This window comes from Piliocolobus tephrosceles, chromosome 16 (genome assembly GCF_002776525.5).
Source record: "Piliocolobus tephrosceles isolate RC106 chromosome 16, ASM277652v3, whole genome shotgun sequence".
Lineage (NCBI taxonomy): Eukaryota > Metazoa > Chordata > Mammalia > Primates > Cercopithecidae > Piliocolobus > Piliocolobus tephrosceles.
This window is the reverse complement of record NC_045449.1, coordinates 52,351,040-52,373,033: the sequence shown is the minus strand read 5'-3', so window position 1 is coordinate 52,373,033 and position 21,994 is coordinate 52,351,040. Positions and strand designations below refer to the sequence as shown.

The following is a 21,994-nucleotide window of genomic DNA, read 5'->3' as shown; positions in this document are numbered from 1 at the left end:
TGCAGATGGCCTGTGGTGGGACTTCTTCAGCTTCCATGATCTTGTGAGCCAATCCCCCAAATAAATCCTCTCTCTGTCTCTCTCTCTGTCTCTGTCTCTCTCTCTCTCCTATTGAGTCTGTCTCTTTGGAAAATGCTGACTAATATAATTGGGCTAAAAACCAGCAGGACCAGTCATAGCAGGCCTGCAACATTGTCACACCATATGTTTTGAGACATTTTCACTGCTGCTGCTCCCTATAAATGAACAGAGTCCATGGAAACTTCAATGAGGCATTCTTTTCCAATTGTGTATATTCACAGAGGAACTAACGGCACTTGTTCCTTGTGTTTTCTGAACCTTGATGTTGTCATGTGATTTTGTTTTCCATTTTGACAGTGCTATACTTGTGGCTGGATGATCTCACCCCAGCTTTTCTTCTTCCGTGGGATGGTGATGATGGTGTATGTTTTAAAGAGTTCTCTCAGATTTCTCTCTCTTTCTCTCGTTAAAACTTCTTTTCATAGCCCCAAATAAAAATGCTCATTGCATCTTTCCTTCTGCCTGCTCCATTTGGGAATGAGAACGTAGAGCCTTTGGGTCCCCTAAATGTAACTTACACATTTTATGCTCCAAGCTTTATTGAAGCATCTGAAGATTGAGCATTCAGCCACCCAGGAGTGTCTTAAGATCCTAAGCAGCCAGGAAATTCCAGGGCCTTCTCTTGTACCTTTTCCATGGTGAGTAACCTTGTATTCAGTGGAGAAGAGAGGAGACACATCAATTACACAGAACTATTCTTTGGAACACCTGAGTGTCCATTTAGTCATTAGTAATAATGTTAAATAATACAAAATGACAACACGCAGGTACTTTTGAATACTGAGAGACCTGGAATGTAACTTTGGCACAACTTCAAAGCCACAGGTCCTCCAGTTTATGTCTTATTGGAACAAATCACTTCCCCTTAGACTCCCACAAAGCCTCAAAGATGATGACAAAAAGCAATATCATTTCCTTCTTGTATGGAGAGAAGAAATAAAGTCAGAGAGCCCCATGTTTCCCGAATGGATGACTAGTCAATATTATATGAGAAGAGCAAAATCCGTCTCCTTAACTGGGCCCCTCATTCGCCATTTATGGGGTTCTCAGGGCTTTGGTATCAGCTGTGGTCACAATGCTTGATAGTAAGAGAGAGACATACCTATTCATTTCGGGAGAGAAGATATCTCGTGGTATTTCTGATATAGCGCCTTGAATTCTTGAAGGAAAAAAAATTGGTTTATGTCAATGCCAGGGCATTGGTGCTATTACTGAAGTTCTAAATCCTAGGGATGACTTAGAAAAGATTTAAAGACCAAAGTCAGTAAGTGGAGGTTTTTTAAAACACCACAGATGTCTTCCCCTCCCCTGACCTTTTTAAGGGTCATTCCTAAATGAAGCAAACCAACCACATACTGACTGATTCTTATACCCTAATCCCTGTACATTCAGCTTTCTTAATGAATTAAGGGATGAGGGAAGATGCTACTAGATTATTTTTCTGGAACTGACACATAATTGTTATGTTATGAAACTGACACATAATAGCTTTGTGACCAAGATGTTTTAGCTGTTTGTTTGATGGTTTGTGCCTGTTAGTTTTGTTTGCTTTGGATGGTTTTTCCTTTAATGATTGTTATATTTCAGGTGATCTGACTCTAGCTGTTTAGGGATCTTTCTGAGACTCTCTCCAGGCTGAACAGGGACAAACTCTTGTGTGTGTCTGGGAATATAACATAAGTGCCCACGTGCCTGCCAGTCCATTTCAGATGCCCTACGGTCATAGTGGGGTTTGCGATCAACAAGCCTCTTCAGAATGCCCTGGTTTTCCATGGTGATTCTCACTAGCTCGCGGTTCCTCGTTTCTCTGTTTAAGCTGAAAAACACAAAACCCCGAGATGGGTGAAGAAGAAAATGCTCATCTTAACAAGTGGGGGAGATGAAGTCATGAGATCATAAATGCCAGGCTAAGTGCAGGGAGTAAACTGTTCTGCTGAGCCCACAGGCCACTGGGGCAGCCTGTTGATCCGCACTGCACTCCGGGAAATGTACACAGCATTTGGAGGTTTATATCAGTGGTCCTCAACCCTGTTGCCCATGAGAAGATTCTACTTCATTGATCTGAGGTGAAACACGCACACTGGCATTTTGTTAAAATTCCCCAAGGATTATAATGTAAAACCAGGATTGAGAACTTCTGGTTGGGGGAAGGTCTCCCTGTGGATAAATCCCTGGTGACAAGTTTTGGGTCACCTCGCTCCTCTCAGCTTTTAACTTATACCAGAATATAGCAGGATATAGGAATGGCATCTTGACCATCTCCTCCCCTCACACCAAATTCTTTCTCTTGCATGTGCTTCTTTTGTATCCTAATCACACTGCATTGTCATCATTTCCATAAATATCTCCCCTACAAGACCTTGAGTTCTTTGAGGTTAGGAAATATACATTTCATTTCATCTCTGTTATTCCTGGTGCCTAGCACATAGTAGTTGCTCAGGAAAGATTTCTGGAACCAATTTTAAGAATGTCACATCATAGCCCCAGCCATGGTGCTATGGTCCAGTTGTCTGGGTCCCCCAAAATTCTTATGTTCAAATCCTAATCACTAAGGTGATGGTTAGGGGGTGCGCCTTTGAGAGATGATTAGGTCACCCTAATGGAATTAATGTCCTTATGAAAGACACCTGAGAGAAACCCCTTGCTCCTTCTGCCACGTGAGGTTACAGTGAAAAGATGGCTGTCTGATGAGAGCAGGCCCTCATCAGATGCCGAATTTACTGGCACCTTGATCTTTGGACTTTCTTGCTTCTAGAACTATGAGAAATAAAGTTTTGTTGTTTATAAGCCACCAGTTTATACCATTTTGCTATAACACCCTATAATGGGCTAAGACACATGGCCACCATTTTATAAAAGTGGGCAGTGCATTCTTGTGACAAACTGAATAGGACTCTGAAAAGTCTCTTAGATGAAATAAAAGCTCTTTAATGCTAGAGAAAGGTCCCCATTTTTAAAGTTTTCATTCTGTGTAACATGGTCTGTTTGGTTCTCCCTCAAAATAACTTCCCTTAAGTACTCCTCTGGCTTGGGAAAACCTCACACTGAAACCCAAGTGGAAAGTCAATTTTGACTTTTCAAAACTGAAATGAAGACAAAGAACATTACCTCTTGGAAAAATATTCATTCCAGCAATCCACCTTGGCAGGGCCACGATGGGCATTTGCGATTTTCTGACACAGTTGCTTGTTTTCATACTCGATTTTGTTGATTTTCTTTTGTTCACCCTGGTAAGAAACCACACCTCACCGTGGTGACACCATCAGTACACTGCTCCCACACACAATGACTTAGTGTCCCCCTCCTCTGAGATCGTGGGAAAGGGGTGCACTGAGGGCCGCAGAGGAGACTGGGAGCAGAACTTAAAAGACTGGGGCACTGGGTGCGGTGGCTCACACCTGTAATCCCAGCACTTTGGGAGGCCGAGGCAGGCGGATCACGAGGTCAGAAGACTAAGACCATCCTGGCCAACATGGTGAAACCCTGTCTCTATTAAAAATATGAAAAATTAGCTGGGTATGGTGGCATGCGCCTGTAATCCCAGCTACTCGGGAGGCTGAGGCAGGAGAAACGCTTGAATCTGGGAGGCGGAGGTTACAGTGAGCTGAAATCACGCCTCTGCACCCCAGCCTGGGCGACAGAGCGAGACTCCGCCGGGGTGGGGGAGGGGGCGGGAAAGACTAGGGGTGACGTGTGTGGGAAGGAGGAGTGTTAACAAATCTTTGAGTAGATGGGTATTTAGAAGGCTCTGAGAAATTGAACCTCTTTAGGAAATGGACTGGAAGTCAATAAAATACATCTGCACATCTGCAAACAGCGAGAACAAATACCTGTAGTTTGCTCAATTTTAAAATGTGATGTGTGTGCGCCACTGGAGGTTTGGTATCAACAGTAGGCTTCGCTAGAGAAGGGGGATAAAAGGGAACAATGTTACATCACAGGAATTCCAGTAGCGGCCTCAGAAAACCAGCACTAGACAGTGTCCTTGACTAATGAACAATTTCGAATTAGGACCTTAATGCGACTCAGGAAGTTTGGTTTGGTTTAATTTATCAAATGCACATCTCTGGAGACTTTTGAGCAGAAACAAAAGAATAGTGAAAGTAAAATTTACAGAGATAAATATCCTTTTAATCCAAAGAAAGAGCCTCTCTTCCAATCCTTTTCCAATATTTTTAGCCTGTCTATTGGCTTCTGAAGTCCTATCCTCTTTCTGACGTACTTTGGCTTTGAAGAGTTTAAGGGAGTATTTCCATCCAGTGAACTCCCTGGTGGAAGATACATTTTGTTATTGGTGCTAATGCCCTCTTGCCCAAATTCAGCAGATAAGGCCATATCATCCCAAAGCTGTGACCTGGTCTGGTTTACTGTCAATCTCTTTATGGGGTACCATTCCAAAATCCCTGATAGCGGTGTCCAGCCCAAAGTGCCCACATACCTATTTGTATTCTATTCTTGTGAGATATGTAGTGGCCAAAGTCCAGTTTCTTTCTGAAGGTTGTGCTTTGCCTGTGATTAGAGACGATAACAGGATAGGCCAGATAATCCAGGGAATTGTTCATCTTCTCTTCCTAGTCTCACTTCAGAAATGAGGTACCCAGACTCCTCTGTGAGGTGCCTAGCTGTCCCCATGACAAGCTGTCATAGTTACCCAGTTATGACATCAGGGACAGGTCCCGGGAAGGGAGTAGGAGCAGCGGAGCATGGCTGGGCTGCCTCTGTGCTTGTGTTTTTAATGCTAACCTAGGCTCAAGTCAAGGAACTCAAAAGCTTTCTCCCCTGCTTAGAATGCAGATGCTGCCAGCCAACACCAGACGGAAAGGAGTGGTGCGCTGGGAGGGGTGGCCAGGGATGGGGTGGGGTGAGGGATACAGAAATTCCAGCCTTGGTTACACATCTTGGGCTATCAGCTAAGTAGTCTCCACTGCAATAGCTTGCCTGAAGGTGCAAGACCACAAGGTTTGGGGGAGGAGAAAGTTGACCCTAATGATAATCTGATCCAATTCCTTTTGCAAATGAGGAAACTGAAGACCACAGCAGCAGCAATGTTACTCCAGAACCAAATTGGTGGCAGGGCTGGGCTCAGGATGTGGGGTTCCTGAATTCAAGGCCAAATTTGCTCTTTTGCAGGAAGGGAACTGCCAGTTTTTCATGGCAGTACGGGAGGGCGGCTTTCCTCCAGTACAGAGACTATCTTTTGTACTTAGTGGGAGTTCAGGAAATGCTGAGTGGCTTATGGTGGGCTGGCATCTGCTTCAGGAAGGGCTGCAGGAGTCTGATTGATCTCCACCCCAGCACAGGGTGTAGCACCCACTGGGTGCTCAACGCATTTGTTGATGAAGGACCAACACTTATTGAGTGCTCGCCATGCAGTGCTGGGTGCCTTCCTTGAATGTCACATTTAACCCTTCCAGCAATCACCCGGGCGCTTGATTCTGTCAAGCGCCCAGGTGATGCCTCCACAGCAGGGAGCCGCTCACGAGCCGAACCCCGCGGTCCCTGTAATCCTGAAAGACTGAAGGGACCTCTAGGTGTACCTCCGCCACAGAAACGTTTATTGGGCCCTGCATTTAATTCAGGGAAGGAAGTCACCGCGCTTCCCAGTTTACAAAGATACAGAAAGATACACAAAGATACACAAACGGCCTGGACCGGGATGGGGCGAGGATTCCCGAGACTCGAGGGCGGTGGCGTCTCCCCCCGGGGACGCGCCCAGGAGTGGCGCGCGGGGCCCCCGCGTCACAGCGCCCGCGCTCCTCAGCTCCCGGAGCCCGGCGGGCCCGCCCCTGGGGCGGGACTGGGCGGCTCCTGGCGCGAGCCCCCGCCCAGCTGACCCGCTGCTCTCCGCCTCGCTTGCTCCTGCCGGGCGTGCTGGGCCCCGCCGCCGCCATGTCGGGCTCGTTCGAGCTCTCGGTGCAGGATCTCAACGACCTGCTCTCGGACGGCAGCGGCTGCTACAGCCTCCCGAGCCAACCCTGCAACGAGGTCACCCCGCGGATCTACGTGGGCAACGCGTGAGTCCCCCCAGTGAGCCTGGCCCCGCCATCCCTCTCGGGACGCCCCGCCCACCCGAGGCCGGGGTCGGGGTGTCGCGAGTCTTGGGTTGGGGGAACCCGGGCGCGATCGCCCCTCCGGGAGCCACAGCGGGGGCTTGGGAGGTGGCTGGAGTCAATGCCTACCCCCGCGCGTGGGGCCAAGGAACTGGAACCCTGGCTGGCCGGGCGCGGCCATTCCCCGTCGCGGGGCGCACGGAGCCCGGGGGGCGCCTGCCCGGGTCCTCAGCCGCCACCCGCTTGGGGCTTGGCCTTGGGCGGGGTCGGGGCTACCATGTTCACTTAACAGGTGGCCCTCGGTCGCCCGGCCGGTCTCCTGCCAGCGCGTCATGTGACAGCTGCCTGGTTCTGCAGTGAGGTCACCGCGGAATGTCTGCCTTCGCCGCCATGGCAACGGGCCGACGTCACAATTCGGGCATGGAATTTTCCTGGCCCGGCAGTCCCGGATCAGGGAACCTAAACACCCCAAACGAGAGAGTCCGGGGAGCTGGGCCGGGATTTCCAGGCCCCCACCTTCCAGATGTGGTTTGATTTACAGGAAGAACGGTCTACTGATAATCCCCCTAGGGACCTGAGCCACTACCTAGAAAAGGCTCTTGACCTTTCACTCCCAGGCTCTGTCACCCTGGCTGGAGGGCGCGATCTCGGCTCACTGCAACCGCTGCCTCCTGGGTTCAAGCAACCTCAGCCTCCCGAGTAGCTGGAATTACAGGTGCCCACCACCACGCCTGGCTAATGTTTGTATTTTTAGTAGAGACGGGGTTTCGCCATATTGGCCAGGCTGGCCTCTTGGCCAGGCTGGTCTCAAACTCCTGCCCGCCTCGGCCTCCAAAAGTGCTTGGATTACAGGCGTTAGCCACTGCCTGTTACAGCCACCACCTGGAAGAATTTTTTTTTTATTTAAATTTTAAAATTTTTTCTAGTAAGAATGTCTAATTAGCAGGAGAGAACCAGTGTTAGAATTCTGAGATGTGAAATAGGAGCCACAAGAAAGAATAGATTAGCATGCTTGTACAGCCTTGGAAAGGCTCAAGTTGGATTTTCATGAGACTCTGAGGACCCAGTTACCAAACTCCTAAGCTCCATGGCTCAGCCCAAGGATGGCATGTTGAAAATTCAAAACTAACCCTCCTCCCATTTTACAGAGGAGGAAATGGTGGCTCAGAGTGTGTGAGGGACTACAAGGACAGGGTCAATGTCTTGTTCATGTATGTATTTCCTGACCTCTGCTAGGACCTGCTGTTCAGCCTGCCAAGGACTGCCACAGAAATGGGGTTCATCATGGAACTAGAAGGGGTCCATCAGGCCCTAGCCTCAGGGGGACAGTTCTCATCCATTCCATCATTCATTCACCAGTCTGAGCACCTACTGTATGTCAGGCACTGTACAATGTTCATTCATAGTAGAGATAGTAATAATGATAATGGTAAATTTTTTGAATATTGAATTATTAATAGTATTAGAGGCCTGGCGCGGTGGCTCCCACCTGTGATCCCAGCACTTTGGGAGGCTGAGGCAGGCGGATCACCTGAGGTCAACAGTTCAAGACCAGCCTGACCAACATGGTGAAACCCTGTCTCTACTGAAAATACAAAAATTAGCTGGGCGTGGTGGCCGACGCCTGTAATCCCAGCTACTTGGGAGGCTGAGGCAGGAGAATCGTTTGAATCCGGGAGGTGGAGGTTGCAGTGAGCCGTGATTGTGCCATTGCACTCCAGCTGGGCAACAAGAGTGAAACTCCATCTAAAAAAAAAAAAAAAAAAAAGGTATTAGAGAAGGGAGATGAATGGGAGTGACTCTTCAAAGTATTTTTTTCTCTCAGCCACTGCTTTACAGTCCTGTGCAGTGTCCTAAGCCGGAATAAACAGAGTCCCACAGTATCAGCCAAAGGCTTCAGGAATTGCAAAGCTCTAGAGACACCCTTCCTCTTGCCCCAAGCAGCAAGCAGGCCTTGTTAGCCTCAGGAACGCCGCTTGCTTGGGCAGCTTGGCCATTCAGCTGTCATCACTTCCCAAGTGGAAACCAAGGTTGTGCACATCTGGTGTAGCCAGAGTGGCAATTGCTGATGGCCCCTGTAGAAAATACATCCCTTGCCCTCTAAGCACATCTGACTTTGACTTGGCCAGGGGTGTGGAGGTTCCTCAACAGAGAGGATCAATGAGCACCAAGCACCAAGAGGACTTGGGCTCCATCCCCTTAACAAAATCAGGGCTGCAGCCATGTCCTCATAAGGCAGAGACAGAGCCTGTGTGAGCCACATTTGCCAGGCCGTGGGGGTTTTGCAGCAGATGTGGGCATGAGAGGCAGAGTGAGGTGGAAGATAGAGCAGGGCTGGATGTCGGGAGAAAGGAGGTCTTCTCCCAGCTCTGCCACCAGCAGCACATGGGGCCTGTGCTCATCCCTCTGCCCATCCTGTTGGCCCTGAGTTCAAGCTCCGTTAAGCAGGGATATTGCCATCCTTGTTCCTCACAGGGCTGCTTGCAGTGAGCAAACAAGATCACATAGGAGGTGGCATTTCATAAACTGCCATTTGGGCTGGGATGTTTTGTGAGATGAAATAAAAGAGCCTTTTCACCATTCAAACCAATTAGGATTTTTATTTTATTTTATTTTATTTATTTATTTTTATTTTATTTTATTTTATTTATTTTATTTTATTTTATTTTATTTTTCAAGACAGAGTCTCACTCTGTCACCCAGGCTAGAGTGCAATGGCACAATCTCGGCTCACTGCAACCTCCAACTTCCGGGTTCAAGTGATTCTCCTGTCTCAGCCTCCTGAGTAGCTGGGATTACAGGCATGTACCACGACACCTGGCTAATTTGTGTATTTTTAGTAGAAACAGGGTTTCACCATGTTGGCCAGGCTGGTCCCGAACTCCCGACCTCAGGTGATCCATCTGCCTCGGCCTCCCAGAGTGCTGCGATTATAAGTGTGAGCCACCACACCCGGCCTTAGATCAATTATTTTGTAACCTCCCATAGTTCTGTTGGGGCCACTTACTCCCCAAGTACTAAATCACCCAAAAGAGCTTTGGAAACGTAGCTAGTGGAATGTGGTAGGTAGGATCCCTCTAGGGGGCAGGGAGGGGGCTGCCTGGCGCATGACAAATTTATTTTTCTGTACTCATTCACCGCTTGTTTATTCAGCACCTACTATGTGGCAGGTACTATAGCAGATGGTGGGGAAACAGACTTAAAGCAGACATGGTTCCTCTCTCAAGGAGCTCAAAGCCTGGATGTCTAAACACAGAAGCACAATCAAGCATTAGAATCATAGTGCTCACTACCATGTCCAGCTCTGTCAACGGAATAGCCCATTTAATACTCATAACAACCTGAGGGAGAAGGCACTGTTATCTCCATTGTACAGAGAGGGAAACTGAGGCACAGAAAGGTTAAATGGCTTCTTAAGGTTGCCTGGCTAGTACCTGGGCTGGGTGTAGACCCAGTTAGTCTGGTTCCAGAGCCCATTTGTAACCAGTTGGCTATGTACACCCCAGCCACAGCTTAGGGAGCATGGGGCCAAATGGAATGGAGGGGAGACAAACACTGCAGAGGGTGTGAAAGATGAGAGGGAGCATTTCTCCAGAAAAGGTGGGAAAGAGCATTCCAGAGGGAACAGCATGGCTATGAAACCACCAGTCTATTTGGGGAAGCTGCTGGCAATTCGATGTGGCCAGAGTCAGGGAGGAGGTCATAAGTTGAGGCAGGAGAAGCCAGCAGGGGCCAGAGCGTGGAGAGGTTCCTTGCTTTGCCAAGAGGTTTAAATCCTTCTTCATCTTCCTCCCCGTGAGGCTGCCATTTGGTTGGTGAATCATCCCCACCATTGTCTCCCGTCCAGGTCTGTGGCTCAGGATATCCCCAAGCTGCAGAAACTAGGCATCACCCATGTTCTGAACGCGGCTGAGGGCAGGTCCTTCATGCACGTCAACACCAATGCCAACTTCTACAAGGACTCCGGCATCACATACCTGGGCATCAAGGCCAACGACACACAGGAGTTCAACCTCAGCGCTTACTTTGAAAGGGCTGCTGACTTCATCGACCAGGCTTTGGCTCAAAAGAATGGTAAGGGACCTCCCGCCAGGAAAAGATGGGAGGCAGCTTTGACTAGACTGTCCCTCTGGAAAACAGGCCCACAACAGGTCTCTTCTTGGAAACCTCCTTGTTTCCCATCTTCTGGGGTGAATGACAGAGCTGTAGGTCTCTCTCTGCTCACCTGGCTGCCTGTCAAGTGGCCCCATGTGTCACAGGATGTGCAACTCATTCACACCATGGCAGCCCCAGGGTCCTTGCATTTGACTGCACTTTGGCTGGAGGCTGGTTTCCAGTTGCTTACACATCCCCTGTTCAAACAGCTGTAACGATGAGGAAGATGTGTTAATGTGCATGGCAGGAAGTCCTGAGGTGAAGGAGCATGGGGGCTGGTTGATTCAGCAGTTCCGTGGTGGCATCTGGACCAGGCCCTTTCCCTTTCTGTCTTCTGCCACCTCAGTGTTGGGTGCTCCCATCGTGGTCCCAAGATGGGATCCGGTCACCACATCCAAGTAGGACAAAGTACAGCAGATGAGGCACTGCAGCCATCTCTTCCCACCTTCTCTCTCTCTCTCTCCCTTTTTTCTAAGACGGAGTCACACTCTTGTTGCACAGGCTAGAATGCAATGGTGCGATCTCAGCTCACCGCAACCTCCACCTCCTGGGTTCAAGTGATTCTCCTGCCTCAGCCTCTTGAGTAGCTGGGATTACAGGCATGTGCCACCACGCCTGGCTAATTTTGTATTTGTAGTAGAGATGGGATTTCACCATGTTGGTCAGGCTGGTCTCGAACTCCTGACCTCAGATGATCTGCCCACCTCAGCCTCCCAAAGTGCTGGGATTACAGGCATGAGCCACCACATCCAGCCACTTTCTCTTTTTTTAAAGAGACAGGGTCCTGCTATATTTTCTAGACTGGTCTCCAACTCCTGGCCTCAAGCAATCCTCTCACCTCAGCCTCCTGAATAGCTGGGACTACAAGCCCGTGCCACCATGCCTGGTCTCTCTCTTTTTTTAAGAACAAGTAAAACATTTCCCAGAAATTCCCCTCACATCTCATTGGCTAGAGATTCATGTGACTGCCTGGCAAGGGGAAAAGGGGTAGCTATGGTCGGCTTAGGTTGGCAGTCAGCAAACCACAGCCCCCCCGGCCAAATCTTCCAGCCACTTAAAAAACACTTCCTGCAGCCCCCAAAGATAAGGTAAGACTGAAGGAGAACTACCAAGGTGCTGGCAGTCACCAAGGCATTACAGCAAGAAACCCTAGAAGGCCACAAAGCAGACATCAGCTGAGCAGGCTGGGCCACTTGCCCTTTCTCCCTTTCTGCTTTTAGCTATTTCTCTCAGCTCCTCCCTTAGCCTCTTCCTCCCTCCCCACCCCAAACCCTCCCAGCAGAGGGAACCCCCATGAGGTGTGATCAGCCTTGGCTCTACTACTCTGATGATTCTTGGGCCCAGCAGCCTCACCGTCTGAATTATTTCCAGTAAACACAATTTTCTAGACCACTGGACAGCACACGCTCAGGGCTCAGAGAGAAGCTTTACTGTGGGAGTATGTGCAGACTTTGCTGACAGGCCCCTCATGGTCCTTCCCGGTCACTGTCACCCCGCACCCTGCCCACCCCCTCCACTCCAGCTGTACTGAGCTCCTCACCCTGTGTAGACATAGGCTGGGTGAAGGGGAAGGATTTTGTTGTTCTCATGTAATATCAATTGGTCATTCATTCAGGGAATTTCAAGCTCTCTGACTTTGTTTCCTCTTCCCAAAACCTAGGAACATTCTCTTTTTTTGACCTCCTGTCTCAGTCCAGGTGTGCTGGGTCTTCAGTCTGAAAAGTTCTCTCTGCCTCTCCCTACCCGGTCCTCTGGCAAACTCCACCTCGTCCTTGGCATGGTGTCCTCTCTTCCATGACGCCTGCCCTCAGGCTGGGTCCACTTTGTTCCTTGTCTGTCTCCTTAGCACATAGTAGGTACACCACAAATGATTAATGAGCAAGTGATGAAGAATTCCATGGGCTCTAATGCCAAGTTAAATGCTTCTAGGAATGAGTGGCTAAGTGAGTCAACAGAAACATGCTGGCCTCTGACAGGGTGTGGGGGCCAGGGACCCATCACTGAGAGCTGGGTGGGATGGCTGAGGATGCTCAAGAGGGAGCAGTCACTTCCAGCTGGGAAAACCAAGGGAGGCTTCATGGAGGAGGTGGTATCTGGGCTGAGCTTAGAGGAATGGGAGGTTGAACTGGCCCCTTTCCCAGTAGGCTCTGTGTGCACTGGGCATGCAGAGTATGTTGTAGATGGTGAGGTGGCTGCTCTGCAGAGGGTCTCATTCCTAAGGTGGGGCAGGGGAAGCCCCATTCTGAATATTTTGGGCATACAGGCCAGAGGGTGAATGGGCAAGAAAGTGGAGGACTCCTGCTTCCTGATTTGGAAGGCATTGAGAAAATAGAGTGGTGTTTTGGGGTAGGGTGATGGGAGCAGAAGAGACTCTGTTGGACTCTGGGCTAGCAGATTCCTTACCAAACAATGCCCTTATAGAGGTGTTAGTAGGTAATAATTCACTCAGCTAGTCAGGAAATATTTATTGAGCACATGGTGTATGCTAGAGATTGTAACACATCCAAAAATCAATGCCCCACATTTCTTGCCTTTGGTTTTTTGTTTTTGTTTATGTTTTTTTTTTGAGATGGAGTCTGGCTCTTGTCACCCAGGCTGGAATGCAGTGGCGCGATCTAAGCTCACTGCAACCTCCACCTCCCAGGTTCAGGTGATTCTCCTGCCTCAGCCTCCTGAGTACCTGGGATTACAGGCATGTGCCACCACGCCCAGCTAATTTTTGTATTTTTAGTAGAGACGGGGTTTTGCCTTGTTGGCCAGGATGGTCTCGAACTCCTGACCTCAGGTGATCCACCCACCTCGGCCTCCCAAAGTGCTGGGATTACAGGTGTGAGCCACCGTGTCCAGCCATTTCTTGCTCTTAAGGAATTTGTCCTCTGGGAGAGAAGAGTCGATCTGTGCATGTCTGGCAATGACACAGGACCAGGGCTGCTGCAGCTGAGGGTGTACTAGGTGCCACCAGAGGATGCCCAGTATTGGGTAACATTTGTTGAGTGCTCATGGATGCCAGGTGCTAACCTAGAGGATTCATGTGTCATCTCCTTTAATCTTCTAACCACCTTGTGCAATGGGTACTATTGGCCAGATAAGAAAACTGAGGCTCCTTGAGGTAGGTAGATCATGAGTTAATAACCAGTGGATTGGTCAGGATTCTCTAGAAAAAACAGGACCAATAGAATATACAGTCGGTCCTCCGCATCTATGTATGGGAACTGGTCTGGGTGCTGTGGCTTTACAGGTTACCTTGTGCCATACGTGTGAAACAAGGGCCTTCTGATGGCCAACCCACCCTTAATGCTGGCCAGTCTATTTTACACAAAGTTTTAAGTTTTCCTGGCGTCAGAGTACTCCATAGTCTCCCTTAAATCCTCTCTTGAAAATTTTCAACATAGTTCCTAGTAGGGTGGGCTTATTTGTGCCTGACCCATGCTTCTTCAAGACAAAACACCACGCTTACACCACACACACACCACAAAACAAAGAACAGGTAAAAGGGCACACACACACTTTTGCAGTGTATGTGCACAGTGTATGTGGGTTCCACATCTGTGGATTCAACCAACCGCAGACTGAAAATATTAAAAACAACATGAAAAAATGTTATGTCTGTACTGAACATGTACAGACTTTTTTTCTTGTTATTCTCTAGATGATATAGTTTAATAACTCTTTACATTGTCTTGGGTATCATAAGTCATCTGGAGATGATTTAAAGTATAGGGGAGGATGTGCAGAGGTTATTTGCATATATGATGTCATTTTATAATCAGGGACTTGAGTATCTGTGGATTTGGGTATCTGCAGGAGGTCCTGGAACCAATCTCCCCTGTGGATATTGACAGATGGTGTCTATTTTATATATACACACACACATACACACACACACTATATTAAAATATGTTATATATATTTTTTAATAAAAATAAACCTATATATAAATACATAATATATAGTATATATTATAAATAAATACATAATTATATGTAATCTATTTTACATAATTATATTTTAAATTTAAATTTAATTGTATATAATATAAATATATTTTATATAATATATAATTATATTAAATATATTATTTTATTTAATATAATTATATCTAATATAGGATATAATTTTATCATTCATAATTTTATATGATATAATATATAATTATATAGTTATGTGTTATAATTATTTACATATAAGATATGTTGTCTGTAGTCTCTACCCAAAGTGTTGGGATTACAGGCTTGAGCCACCGCGCTCGGCCAATATATATATTTTTTAAGACAGAATCTTACTCTGTCATCCAGGCTGGAGTGTAGTGGCACAATCTTGGCTTACTGCAGCCTTGACCTCCCAGGCTCAAGGGATCCTCCTGCCTTGGCCTCCAGGTAGCTGGGACTACAAGCATGCGTCACCGCCCCGGCTATTTCTTTCTTTTTTTTTTTTTTTGAGAGATGGCATCTTACTATGTTGACCAGGTTTGTCTTGAATTCCTGGCCTCAAGTGATTCTCCAGCCTCTGCCTCCCAAAGCGTTGGGATTACAGGTGTGAGCCACTGCACCTGGCCATATATTATTTTATATATATTTATTATATTGATTTATATATACATATATGATTTATTTTAAGGGATTGACTCATGTGCTTCTCAGAGCTGGGAAGTCTGAAGTGAGGCAAGCTAGCAGGCTGGAAACTTTGGCAGGATTTCTCTGTAACAGTCGAGGTGTGATTACGTCTTCTCCAGGAAACCTCAATCTTTGTCCATTAGGTCTTCAACTGTTTTGATGAGGCCCACCCACATTATCAAGGGTGGTCCCCTTTTACTTAAAGTCAACTGTCTGTAGATGCTAATTACAGCCACAGGATACCTTCACAGCAATATCTAGATGAGTGTTTGATCAAGTGACTGGGCATTATGCATTAGCCAAATGGATGCATTTAACCATTACAATCAGTCAGTCAAATTTAAACCTGGGTTCATATGGCTTCAACAATGTGGCTTTTTTTCTTTTTTTTTTTTTTTTCTTTTTTTTGAGATGGAGTCTCACTCTGTTGCCCAGGCTGGAGTGCAGTGGTGCGATCTCGGCTCACCTCAACCTCCACCTCCCGCGTTAAAGCAATTCTCCTGCCTCAGCCTCCCAAGTAGCTGGGACTACAGGCGCACGCTGCCATGCCTGGCTAATTTTTTGTATTTCAGTAAAGATGGGGTTTCACCGTGTTGCCTAGGCTGGTTGTGAACTCCTGAGTTCAGGCAATCCGCCTGCCTCAGCCTCCCAAAGTGTTGGGATTACAAGCGTGAGCCACCACGTCTGGCCTTTTTTTTTTTTTTTTTTGAGATGGAGTCTCGCCCTGTCACCCAGGCTGGAGTGTGCAATGGCCCAATCTGAGTTCACTGCAACCTCCGCCTCCTGGGTTCAAGCGATTATCCTGCCTCATCCTTCCGAGTAGCTGGGATTACAGGCGCACGCCACCATGCCTGGCTAATTTTTTTGTATCTTTAATAGAGATGGGGTTTCACTATGTTGGCCAGGTTGGTCTCGAACTGCTGACCTCGTGATCCACTTGCCTCGGCCTCCCAAAGTGCTGGAATTACAGGCATAAGCCACCGCACCCGGCCCCTTGCAGGCTTCTGACAGCACAGATGGGTTTCACCCACTTTCCTACTCTGTGAGCTCGTCCACCTCATATCTGTGTGCTGCCTCCGTGTTGCTTCTGCTAAGTGGTGGGCTGGTCATTCTTTGTATTTATCCTTTCTACTGTGGATGAGCCTTTGGGGGTTTCTAGCTGGGGTCCATGATGTACAGTGCTGCCTATGAACATTCTGACCCATGTTTGTGAATGTGAATGCATATCTCTATTGGACCTGGGCCTGGGAGTGGGATTGCTGGGCCAGAGGGGATGCACGTGTTCAGTTTGAGGAGATACCGCCTTGCCACACAACTTTCCAAAGTGGTTGTTCCAATTCACACCCCACCTGCCCCAGCCACGCAGAAGAGTTCCAGTTGCCCCGTATCTTCCATCCTTTTTCGTCACCTTGGGTTTTCCATCCTTTTCATTTTAGCCATTCTGGCGGGCACACCGTGGTGTGACATTGTGCTTTTAAGTGGCATTTCATCCATGGTGTGATGGGACGCCCCCAGCTCACCGCATCTCCCCTGTTTCTTACAGGCCGGGTGCTCGTCCACTGCCGGGAAGGTTACAGCCGCTCTCCAACGCTAGTTATTGCCTACCTCATGATGCGGCAGAAGATGGATGTCAAGTCTGCCCTGAGCATCGTGAGGCAGAACCGTGAGATTGGCCCCAACGATGGCTTCCTGGCCCAGCTGTGCCAGCTCAATGACAGACTAGCCAAGGAGGGGAAGTTGAAACCCTAGGGCATCCCCGCTGCCTCTGCTTGAGAGGTCTGCGGGGGAGGCCGTGGGCAAAGATGTCCCAAGCTGCCATGTTTAGGAAACACACTGTACCCTGCTCCCAACATCACAAGGCACTTGTCTACAAGTCTGTCTCAACACAGTCCTGGGCCACTTTCCCCAGCCTGGGGAGTACATAAAGAAGCTTGCCAAGGGGGGCGTCCTTGCTCCCCAGTTGTCCTGTTTCTGTAACTTATGACGTCTTTTCCCTAGGATGGGGGCTCAGCGGGGGAAGGCCTGTGGCCTGCATGCTTCCCGATGGCCCAGGGCAGGAGGTGTGTGGAAGCGTAAGGCCTAGGATGCTCATAGAGGTCCCTCATGACCTCCCTTCCCCTACTCCCAAATCCTCTCTTGAGTGGGGACCTCAACACCTTGAGCCCTAGTAAAGGAACTATGCAAATGCAGGCCACTCTCCCTACCACGTCTGTGCTCCCCACTGTCCCCACAGCCTTCCACACCCTGTACATAGGCAGAGCTCTCACGTCTTGAGGTCCGGAGCTGGGGCAGGGGTGTCTGTCAGTCATTAGTGGATGGAGATTCCCATAGCAAGGCTGCGTTGAATGATTTCCTTAGGAAGAATGGTCCCTACACAAAGAGGCCTTGTGTGGGCAAACCTGGAGAATCCTCCTAAATCCATAGAGTTTTCAAAAAATGTGAATCTTTGGAAGCCTTGAGTTCAGAATCTGCTGCTCTGGAATATTTTGCTTTGGCCTTATCTCAGTCACTTCGTTTTTGAGAAGAGTGATGCCTTGGGCATGCTTTTTTTTTTTTTTTTCTTTTTTAGAAAACAGGGTGTTGAAGTCCAACCTATTTAAAAACCCCACCATTTGGAGAATTACAAGGGTTTTGTCCTGAATTACAGCATTGGCAAGCCCAAGCCACTCGTGCTAACTGCTTTTTGTCTCGGTTGCTATTCCAGGAACAGGAGGAGGAAGTTGGCCAATTACAGCATGTGTGCATGGGTGTGTGTGTGGGGGGGTACCTCTCAGAAATGCGGCCAGAAGACGAGCAGGGAAGTGAAAAGTCCCAGGCACACACCCTGCCCATTGCAGGTGGCTCTTAGAGCTCTCTGGTGCCAGCATGGGATTCCTGAAGTGACTCAGCCAGGCAGACACGAGACATGGCGGAGTATCCAAATGGATCCTTTACTGGTGGTAGAGCAAAAAAACCCAAACACAGTCAACCTTTCAAAAGACTTTCTAAGGATGATTTTGGAATGCACTAGCCCTCACATGTGTACGCACATTTGCCAGAATATAAGAGTTTTGTTTTAAACACAGTCTTGTTAGGATTTTACATTATTGTTATTATGGAAAGTGATTGTGATGCTATTTATCTTCAGGGTCACTCTGGGCAAAGAAAAGGTCCTCAGCCATGCCCCCAGCACCTTGCACATAGTTGTCTGATAAAAGTTTAAGAAATTAAACGCTTTTTGAGCACCAGATATATATAGGGCATTGTTCTGGTGGGTGTTTCACACTCCCAGAAGCCTGAATTCATGGTAGGATCACTTGCAAGGCCTTGTGAAGGAATCTTACCTAAAATGAAATATCAGGGACTTTTGTTGACTATTTACAACTCAGTTTTACATTTAAATTCAGGCAGTGTTAATATGCCAAGGTGGGGAATGTGCCTTTTTCAGACTTGGCCAGGAGCTCCTGGCTGGGACACGGAGAAGCAGGTGTGGCGTAAGGCCTCGCTCCCGGCTATGAAGGTCTCTGATCACACAGGAGCAGTCCTGCCCAGCCTGGTCATTTGCTGTCCACTTTTCTCTCTGACCACAGCAGCCCTGAACAACTAGGATGTGTCTTCTTCTCCAGATAGTGAAAAAGGTGTCCAGATAAACCCACCTAAGTGAAATGGCCATCCTCTAAACTGGGTACCTCACTGCACAGCTTCCAGGTAGCCTTCCAACTTAATCTGACTTGAGCCTCACAATAACCCTGTAAAGTTAGTAGAGCTTGTTCTTGTATTGTGGCCTTTATTAAAAAAGGAATTGAGGTTCAGAATGATTAAGGGCATGGCCCCCAGGGTTGTCCAGCTGTATAAGGTGGAGCTGGGTAAGATTTTGGGTTTGCTGCTCCCTGAAGCTGGATTCTTTCATATGATACTCTTTTGCAAGAAAAGGGCTTCCTGGGATTTCCAGGTGTACTGCACATGCCCTTGATCCAGCCCCGGAGAAGCAAGTAAAAAGGGTGGGTCCCTCATAGGCTAGAATGTGCAGCTCTTTCTCCAGGTGGGTTGTAGTACCCCTAAGTGGAGCTTTCTGCTCTGCCCCTGGAAGAGGCTAGGGAGCTGGGGCTGGGGCTCCCCTCCCATGCCCAGGCAGTGGTCACCCCATGGGACAGGCACAGCTACTTACGTGAACACAGCAGGTTGGTGTGGCTGGCTAACGAGGACCTCTCGAAAGCCTCTGTGGGGGCATGAGGGTGAAAAGGCCACTGGGAGAATTACTGCCTTTACTTTGAAACTACTTTTATGCTGATAACTTGGGATTTCTTGATAGTCCTTCACCCCCAAAATCCCATATTTACTTAATGAAATTTAGCTCCTAGTTCAAGTAAAATAAAAGTCTCTTGTGTAAGAGCCAACACATGCCCAGTTGTGGATGGGAGCTGTTCCTGGACAGCCTTCTACCACCTGGGAAGTGTTGAACAGGAACTCAGGGTGCCCTTACCCCCTCCCCAGACCTGATCCCTTTCTTTGACAGACAGAGCACCATCCAGGCAAAATTAGAGCGCCAAATGGTTTTCTTCTCAATCTTAAAGCAGTATACCGTTCCACAGGCTGGTCTGTGTCCCTGCCACTCTGAGTTATCCAGAAACCACCACCTACAAATGAGGGGACTCATCTAGAAGACCTCTCAGGTCCCTTTTGGCTCTGAGCGGTCTCTAATAATCCCCACTTGGAATTAAGCACCACAAGGAAATTATGGGTATGAGAGTCATAATATGACGGCCAGCAGGTGGCGCTGCCTTCCACCCATCGTGATGGATGGTTCGGAAAGGGAATGTTGGGGCCTTTTGTGCCACAAGTTAAGATGCTACTGTTTTAATAAAAATAAATAAATAAAGCACTGATCTTCAATATGAAGACATGAGCTTTTCTCGTAGGAAATGTTCTTTTTCACAGAACTAGTGTCAGGAATCACTGAAGGGCTAACAGTGATGGTTCTTCCAAGTCAAGGTTTTAACCTGATTGGAAATAGAAGACATTTCAGGTTGAGAGAGCAGATTGGTTGGAAGCTTAACTTTTGTTGCCTCTTAACTCCGCCAGATTTTAGGGTAATTTGATTGTGAAAGAGTGAATTTTCTGGACAGAAAAGGGAGAGCTACCAAATTGTTTTTTTCTTTTTTAAAGGAAGTTTAATGTCCATTGTATCACAAATCAGTGTTAAAACACCAAAACTGTAGCCAAAATAAATGTCTTACATTACAAAGGTATTTTTTTTTTGTCCTTCTTATCACAGTTGATTTTCTTTTATGTTTTTATGCTTAGCTTTTTTCGTGAGGGCTTAGCTTTCATATTTGCTTTTTCTAACTTTTTAAAAATAATCATCTTTAAAACATAGCTGTTCTGAGCTAGTTATAGGTTCCATGATGGTCCTGTTTATGCAGTAGATATTGATGAACATCTCTCCAGTACCAGAAATGTTCTGTTAGGAATATTCCTAGGTAGAATGGCCCACCTGGATGAAGGAGGTAAGATTTGTACTCCTAAGACAGTAGGGGACTGGGTTGTTCATCTCAAGGTAGCCTCACGTGATGACTGGGTGGCATTTTGGGATTTGAGTGATCCTGCAAATGAACAGTTCCTAAACATATCCCCTTCCCCCAGATGCCTTAAATTCCACTATTGGTGTTATGTTCCTTTGAGAGAAAGTGGGTGCCTTTTCTCCCAGACAGAAGTCTGGGCAGAGACAGCCCCTTGAGGTTCCTGTTGCCTCTATCATATGAAACAATTGGACTCGTTCACTATTTGTCAAACCTCTGACGACATAATCTTTATGGTTCTACACAAAATCTAAAGGCAGAGCACTAAAATATAAAACACGTAAAAGTGTTTTTAAGTATAATTTAAGAAAATTTTCATTAAAAATAATATGTATATAGTAATACACTTAATGCAAAAGGCTTATGTGGAAAAGTGAGTCACTTGCTCCTTCAATTTCTCTCCCCATAAGCATATCCTTACAGGAAAAATCTCAAGCATATATAAGCACACACATGTGCATACATGTGTATATACAGAGATATCTCTGCTTTGTTGTTTGTTTTGCTTAGCTGACATTTTAGTTATTGTTTTTATCGTTCTACCCCATTCATCTTAACAGCTACATGGCCTCCATTGTGTATGGATGTGCAAATAAAGACAAGGTGATTTGGACATCCCTCAATGCAGGCTACTGCCTAAAAGCAGAAGTTTTCTCTCTCAATCCAGATATTTCCTTTTTACCACCTACCAGTGGGAGCAAAATCTGTTTTAAAATGCAGCCAATAAGGAGAATCCTCAGTTTCCATTAATTAGAGATAGGGGCCTCCTCCAGAACCAAGTGGAGAATTAAACAAGATGACCTTTGAGATTCCTTCCAGATCAAAGATTCTATGATCACAAGGAGTCAAAGGAACGTAATATACTTTCCAAATTTGGCCTGTCATTCAAAGTCTGGTCCAAATGTCACTTTTTTTTTTTTTTTTTTTTTTTTTTTTTGAGACGGAGTCTCGCTCTGTCACCCAGGCTGGAGTGCAGTGGCCGGATCTCAGCTCACTGCAAGCTCTGCCTCCCGGGTTTACGCCATTCTCCTGCTTCAGCCTCCCGAGTACCTGGGACTACAGGTGCCCGCCACCTCGCCCGGCTAGTTTTTTGTATTTTTTAGTAGAGACGGGGTTTCACCGGGTTAGCCAGGATGGTCTCAATCTCCTGACCTCGTGATCCACCCGTCTCGGCCTCCGGCCTCCCAAAGTGCTGGGATTACAGGCTTGAGCCACCGCGCCTGGCCCAAATGTCATATCTTACCATAAGGATCCCAGACCTTCCCCAGGGGAAAGAGATTGTTCTCTCCTTTGAAGGCCCATAAGAAAATTGTCCTTTTAAAAAAATGCATCTGGTGAGGATGTGGAGCAACAGGAACTCTGTTTCAATGGGGAATGCAAAATGGTACAGCCACTTTGGAGGATGGTTTGCAGTTTAGTTTCTTGCAAAACTACACATACTTTTATTGCACAATCCAGCAGTCATGCTCCTTGGTATTTATTCAAATGATTTGAAAACTTATGTTCATATAAAAACCTGCACACAGCTGCATGTGGT

General features: G+C 47.3%; 2 protein-coding genes across 3 annotated transcripts; one reads left to right on the top strand and one right to left on the bottom strand.

Annotated features, from left to right (window-relative positions):
- Nucleotides 1-285: 285 nt before the first annotated feature.
- CFAP97D1 (CFAP97 domain containing 1) lies at nt 286-4,671 on the bottom strand. 2 transcript variants are annotated; one of them, XM_023191495.2, is made up of 6 exons: nt 4,520-4,671; nt 3,912-3,982; nt 3,190-3,308; nt 1,774-1,897; nt 1,184-1,240; nt 286-728 (listed from the first exon to the last, which is right to left on the bottom strand). In XM_023191495.2, the coding sequence occupies exons 1-5, from the start codon at nt 4,641-4,643 to the stop codon at nt 1,184-1,186; spliced, it is 495 nt and encodes a 164-aa protein (XP_023047263.1). In that variant the 5' UTR covers nt 4,644-4,671; the 3' UTR covers nt 286-728. The 2 variants fall into 2 exon arrangements, with proteins under 2 accessions (XP_023047263.1, XP_023047264.1); XM_023191496.2 differs by lacking the exon at nt 1,774-1,897 and having other exon boundaries at nt 665-728; nt 4,520-4,643.
- A 1,178-nt stretch (nt 4,672-5,849) lies between these two features.
- Nucleotides 5,850-20,123, top strand: DUSP3 (dual specificity phosphatase 3). The gene is made up of 3 exons (XM_023191491.2): nt 5,850-6,095; nt 9,979-10,205; nt 16,443-20,123. The coding sequence occupies exons 1-3, from the start codon at nt 5,971-5,973 to the stop codon at nt 16,646-16,648; spliced, it is 558 nt and encodes a 185-aa protein (XP_023047259.1). The 5' UTR covers nt 5,850-5,970; the 3' UTR covers nt 16,649-20,123.
- The last annotated feature ends 1,871 nt before the right edge of the window (nt 20,124-21,994 follow it).